Source organism: Setaria italica, chromosome VII (assembly GCF_000263155.2).
Source record: "Setaria italica strain Yugu1 chromosome VII, Setaria_italica_v2.0, whole genome shotgun sequence".
NCBI classification, from domain to species: Eukaryota; Viridiplantae; Streptophyta; class Magnoliopsida; order Poales; family Poaceae; genus Setaria; species Setaria italica.
The window spans coordinates 35,339,479-35,344,525 of record NC_028456.1 but is presented as its reverse complement, the minus strand read 5'-3'; the positions used below and the strand labels follow the sequence as shown (position 1 = coordinate 35,344,525).

Below are 5,047 nucleotides of genomic sequence, written 5' to 3'. Positions count from 1 at the left end.
TGAGATGCATCGTCTCCGTTCTCTCTCGATCCTCCAGATTAAACGTCTTTAATTATTCCCTCGTTTCGCGTGTTAACCCAGATAATTTCCCACCTGCTCTGCTCCTCTGCAGACACCGCGCAAGCGCAACCAACTGATTGCTCCTTCCAAGTGAGTGCTTCTCCTAAAACCTGAAAACAAATGGAGGTGGAGGCGGCGGCGCCTACGGTGGCGGGGATGGATTTCTCGGCTTCTCCGAGGTTCGACCCGGATAAGCTGGAGTCTCCCCCGCCGGTGGAGGGAAGTGGCGGCGAGAATGGCGCCGCCACCAAGCTGCAGAAGGTCTACCGCAGCTACCGGACCCGCCGGAAGCTCGCCGACTCCGCCGTCGTCGTCGAGGAGCTCTGGTATTCTTCTTTTTCTCAGATCCTTCCCTTGGAAACTCTTGCCTCTACGATTTCTTGCCGTTTAATTTGGTGTAGGAGAGCGGTCCCTTTCTCGAAAAAACCTCCCTTGTTAGTACAATTTCCCCCCCTCTTGTTCTTGATGTACTGTTCCATGAAAAGGTGCCTCCTTTCTTGGAGATTTTGGTGTCCCAATAAAATGCCTAATTTGGTTCTTGTTGATGGTAACGGGTGTCCAAATCAATTCTAACTGAGGCTTGGTTTCGGGGGGAGTTTTAACTAAAACTAAAGAGTTTTTTTTTTGTTTCGGATCAATCAATGAAGGTGGCAAGCGCTGGACTTCGCGCGCCTCAGCCACAGCACCGTCTCCTTCTTCGACGAACCCAAGCCGGAGACCGCCGCCTCGCGCTGGAACCGCGTCAGTCTCAATGCATCCAAGGTGCCCCAATTACTGCCTGAGATAGAAAACAGAAAAGTCCCTCATTCTTCTTCACCAGAAAACGTTTCTTTCCCCCTCTGTTGCTCATGTTGCTTGCTTGCAACAGGTGGGTCAGGGTTTATCCAGAGACGGCAAGGCTCTCAAGCTGGCTTTCCAGCACTGGATCGAGGCTGTGAGTACAAATCGTACAAATCCCACTAGAGTACTGTTTGTCAATTTAGTATTATTTGCTCTAGATTTGGTGATGTGCTTTCATGTGTGTGAAAACTGAAAAGAGGCTAGGCTACTTTCTGTATCATTCGACCTAAGAGTTTGTCATGTGTGAACATTGATCATAAAAAGGCCCACCATTGACGTCATACAAGTCATGCCCATCTCCTCATAGAGTGATAGACTATTGTTTCCAACACTCTGATGCAATGCCTTATAGCAATATTCATCTCTTCTTGTATAGATTGACCCGCGGCATAGATATGGGCACAATCTGCACTTCTACTACGATGTCTGGTGTCAAAGCCAGGCCGGGCAGCCCTTCTTCTACTGGTAAGAACTTTGCTGCAATTTGCATAGTTACATTTGCAGATTATCTTGTTTGAACAAAGTAGGGCAATCTGCATAGCACATGGGAGAGAGATGAACATATTTGAGTGCCTGCTCATACCAGATATTTTAGTTGTGGCCTGTGGGTTGAATCTCTGTTAATACCAGAAATCCTAGTTATTAGTTTTATTGCATGACAATTTAAGTGAGTTTTTGTTATATATAGGCTTGATGTTGGAGAGGGAAAGGATCTAGACCTTCCAGAATGTCCAAGAGCAAAGCTAAAGAAGCAATGCATTAAGTATCTTGGTCCGGTAAGAAATGCTCTGCAATGGCTGCCTATCTTTATCTAGAACTTGTGCCATATATCTTTCCCTCAAAGCATATGTGAAGAGCTGTTGATTGCTTGGCTACCTTCACCCACAGAATTCGTGTTGGTCTCGTGAAACTTTTTGCGATTCATCTTTTTTTAAGAAAATTATATGCTACTATCTTTGTACTACAACATCATTTTCCCTCAAGTTTGACTAGTAATAAATATTTTCTCAAATCGAAACACATATTGAACATTATTGCTATTACTATCAGTCAGTTTGCTGCATATATGAACTGCATTCGACGTGGCCTCAGGCCTGAATTATCATTCCAAACATGAATAGAGACCAGCATATTCCTGCTTCTATCCATACTATTATTCACTTAAACCATGAATCATGACCATTAACAGAAGTACCATTGATTTTTAAATACTATACATGTTCAAGCACAGCAAAAGGAATTTGTTTTAACAAACTCATCATTTTCTTGCTGCGAAACCTCCCACATGGCTCCGAGCTCTAACAATTACCCAATGTCTTGCAGCAAGAGCGTGAGAACTATGAATACATAATTAATGAGGGAAAGATTATCCATAAACAGTCTGGACAACCACTTGATACAAGCCAGGATCCTAAAGGGACTAAATGGATTTTTGTTATGAGCACAGCAAAAAGACTCTATGCTGGGAAGGTAACTTTTCTACTCTTACAAGGTCTTTGCACTTGCATTTCTGCTGAACAATAATATATCTTATGTCTTATTTTGTTACATTATGTTTAGCACCGCTAAATCTTTTTCTATCCATCCAGAAAGAGAGAGGTGTATTCCAGCATTCCAGCTTTTTAGCAGGAGGCACTACCATAGCTGCTGGAAGATTTACAGCAGAAAATGGAATTATCAAGGTATCTTTGAGCAACCATACCCTATTAAATGTTTGGATGTGATCACAGTATTTTATTTTATTTAAATTCCTGCATGTGCTATCGCCTATCCTTTAATTCAGCACCTCTGACCAAAAAGTTCTATCGGTGTCCTGGAATTGATGAATTATTCAATGTGCATGGTCCGTCCAATCATTATTTTCTGTTCCATATGCTACCATTAATAAACATTAATAAAATCTTTTTTGGAGGACATATACAAAATATAAACAGGTATATATTCATTAAATATTTTCCCGCGACTTTTGGAGGTAATGTAGTGTGGAACTGTACATTCTGAATCTATATCTGTCTAGTACACATGTAAATATAATGTCTATTTATCTTGATCCAGCAACTGCAAGTTAATGGGCTCTTTCATCATTTTATTATTTCGCTTATCTTTCAAGAGCATGTTATGAATGTATTTCATCGTTCTATCATCTGGATAATGTGTATACTTTGGTTACGTCTTGTTCATGTACTTTCTCATTGGTTGCATTCTGCTAATTTGTTCTCTTCTTTTCTGATGAAGTCCATCTGGGCCTATAGTGGTCACTACAAACCAAGCGCAGAGAACCTCAGCAATTTCATGAACTTCCTTGAAGAGAATGGAGTTGATCTCAAAGAAGTTGAGGTAAGTCGTTTAACTATTCACAAGCTAAAATATGCTTGTCTCACCAAATTGCAGATTTTTTTTATGATTGCATATGAATTCATTTCGTGTGCTTGCTTTTGGCCTTTCAGGTGCGCTCATCCATCAGAGAAGACTACAATGAAGATCCAGTGCGTGATGGTTCACAGAACCTTACTGCTGAATCCATGGGATCAGAAGTGATCTCCATTCCAAGCATGACTGAATGCGATGAAGGCGAGAACGCTACTGCAGAACAAGCCAAACCAACCTACCAAAGAACCTTGTCAGGTGGTCTTCAAAGCCCCAGAGCCACCGGTGTCCCGCAGAAGGCAATTCTTGAGAGGATGAAATCAAAGGGCGAGTCCAAGTCCTATCAGCTTGGCCACAGGCTGTCCCTCAAATGGAGCACTGGGGCTGGTCCAAGAATTGGATGTGTCAAGGACTACCCAATGGAGCTCAGAATGCAGGCTCTGGAAATGGTGGACCTATCGCCAAGGGCATCAACTCCCTCAGCTTTAAGGAGACTACCTTCATGTTTGTCACCCACTGAGGCCACCTCACCGACATCCCTGCTCGCGCCAATGCAGGCCTCCCTGCCCCAGCCAAGTTAGAAGCTCAGAGGAGCTTATGTCACGCAACTAGCATGAAGCCCCAAGCGGTTCAGCTGTCTGATTACTGTAATCCAGCCTTGTCATTTTCTACACTGCAAAGCTGATCAGATACTTGGTTTGTTCTTGCTGCTGCTCCCCTGTTCTGTGGTTACAGTCAGATGTAGGCATGTAGCACACTGCAAAGTTTTACGAGTGTGCCTAGTTGTGGAATGTGGACTGTAACTATTGCAGAAATAGTTTCTGTGCAGAATCTCTTACATATCACAGCCCGAACAGCTTGGAGGAGATGAGCACCAATTTAGGTATTGTTTGGCATAGCTCCAACTCTAGGTTTTGCTGCTCCACTCTACAACTCCAGCTGGAGATAGCTCTGCCTAAAGCTGGAGCTGTGTAGATGGGGTGTTTGGCTTATAAGAGTATCACCAGCTCCAAAAACGTTTTGCCCCTACCTCGTAGGCCCACATGTCATCCTCTGTAGTACCTATTTTTTCCTTTTTTTTTCTGAGCTTATCTTCTTCCTCGGGACCGAATCACCGAAGGAGCACGTCTGCTCGCTCACGGCCCGCGAGGCCTTGCTTGATTCTCCCTGGCCTAGCTGGCTAGCTAGTACGGCATGTTTTGCTAAATCTCAATACAGATCAAATTGTGACCTGCACCTGTCGATGCGGACCATGAGGTCGGGCGCCAGCCGGCGGCGTGCAGGATGGGAAGCGCGGGATGGGGCCGGCACCACGCAGGACGCCGGTGGTGCGGGACGTGGCCGATGCGCAGGACGACGGCGGTGCTCCGTCCCCCGCCATGGACGCATCTCTCGCTGCTCCTTCTTCACAAACATCTGGCCGCCATGGTGCTCTCTTCTTAAGGGCCTGCTTCCAATTCCTTTTCCATTTGTTTTTGGGTAAGAATACAAATACAAATACAAATACTGTTCTTCTGCATAAGTTCAACTGGTATATGAATGCCATGGTAGTTGGCTAGTTGCCATGTGTTCTTCCAATGGTTTTCATTTTTAGACATGAGCTAAATGCTCCGCTTCTCCTCCCAAAGTGTACCCTGTTTTCGGCAGGACCACAATTGTTTCCTAAATAAGGTGTCTTCAGTACCCCTAGCATGAAAAGAAATAAAGATGGCCTTCTGTTAGGCAAGATACACACAACACACTTTCCAGATTACGTTTACATCTCTAGAAGCACACCACC

General features: G+C 44.3%; 1 protein-coding gene across 1 annotated transcript; it reads left to right on the top strand.

Moving 5' to 3' along the window:
• LOC101776823 (IQ domain-containing protein IQM3) lies at positions 1-4,165 on the top strand. Its single transcript, XM_022828337.1, has 10 exons — positions 1-17; positions 113-386; positions 708-822; positions 929-994; positions 1,277-1,365; positions 1,589-1,676; positions 2,224-2,370; positions 2,490-2,582; positions 3,136-3,237; positions 3,348-4,165. The coding sequence occupies exons 2-10, from the start codon at positions 181-183 to the stop codon at positions 3,846-3,848; spliced, it is 1,407 nt and encodes a 468-aa protein (XP_022684072.1). The 5' UTR covers positions 1-17; positions 113-180; the 3' UTR covers positions 3,849-4,165.
• The last annotated feature ends 882 nt before the right edge of the window (positions 4,166-5,047 follow it).

What these genes read in the sequence shown, in the direction of transcription:
- LOC101776823 (XM_022828337.1), top strand. Translation starts at nt 181, where the DNA reads ATGGAGGTGGAGGCGGCGGCGCCTACGGTGGCGGGGATGGATTTCTCG. An exon ending in GTCGTCGTCGAGGAGCTCTG is followed by an intron (nt 387 to 707) that starts GTATTCTTCTTT and finishes CAATCAATGAAG; the next exon opens with GTGGCAAGCGCTGGACTTCG. An exon ending in CAGAAAATGGAATTATCAAG is followed by an intron (nt 2,583 to 3,135) that starts GTATCTTTGAGC and finishes TTTCTGATGAAG; the next exon opens with TCCATCTGGGCCTATAGTGG.